The 687-nt window shown below is 39.0% G+C and overlaps 1 protein-coding gene across 1 annotated transcript; it reads right to left on the reverse strand.

Moving 5' to 3' along the window:
* Positions 1 to 32: 32 nt before the first annotated feature.
* Positions 33 to 687, reverse strand: LOC106511637 (uncharacterized; the record flags this gene model as incomplete). Its single annotated transcript, XM_014000392.1, is given in 1 exon segment — positions 33 to 687. A coding segment is annotated over 1 exon segment (510 nt), but the record flags the coding sequence as incomplete, so codon positions are not given.

Here is a 687-nt window from a genome sequence, read left to right on the forward strand (position 1 = left end):
GATGTTTTCCTACTGGTGTTAAAAAAGCTCACCTTGCTGTTTGTTGTCTGAAAGAGGGAGCCTGCATCTGGCCAGTCTTGTTCCTCTACACTTTTTCCATCCAATTGATTCGTCGCTTTCTTGACAATGAAGTTTGAGATCTCTACGCATAGATCGACTCTGCGGCGTGTCACTTGATCCGGTGGGGCAAGCTTGCGTAACTCTTCATACACCTTTGTAACATCTGCACGAAGACCTGTAACATCACCAATAATGTCTTTAAGTAAATCGTCACTTAATGTGTCTAATTGAGAGAGGGGTTGCTTGGATGATTTGGCTCTTGTTCTCCACTTTTCATAGTTATAGTTAAATCTTTGCTGGAGTCCTTGAATCCTTTCCTCCTGCATTTCTCTTCCTTTCTCTGTTAGCGTTTTCACTCTCTGACTTCTTCTTAGTTGTGTTTGCTCTTGCTGTTCATTAGAAACAGTAGCTTGATCTTCAAACTGTAGCTGAGGGTCTGGACTGACTTCAGGCTCAACTGAGAAGTCACCTGGCTCAGTCATAGTAATGGTTTGTAACTTAATTTGTCACTAAATTAGTTACGTCTAATGCAAACTGAAAATTATCTTCAAACTGAACATAAGGTCCTTGAAAATATAAATGTCTTATAAAAAAAAAACGTAATAAAAGGTAAAATGTAAACTGTAA

This window comes from Austrofundulus limnaeus, unplaced genomic scaffold (assembly GCF_001266775.1).
Source record: "Austrofundulus limnaeus strain Quisiro unplaced genomic scaffold, Austrofundulus_limnaeus-1.0 Scaffold3022, whole genome shotgun sequence".
Lineage (NCBI taxonomy): Eukaryota > Metazoa > Chordata > Actinopteri > Cyprinodontiformes > Rivulidae > Austrofundulus > Austrofundulus limnaeus.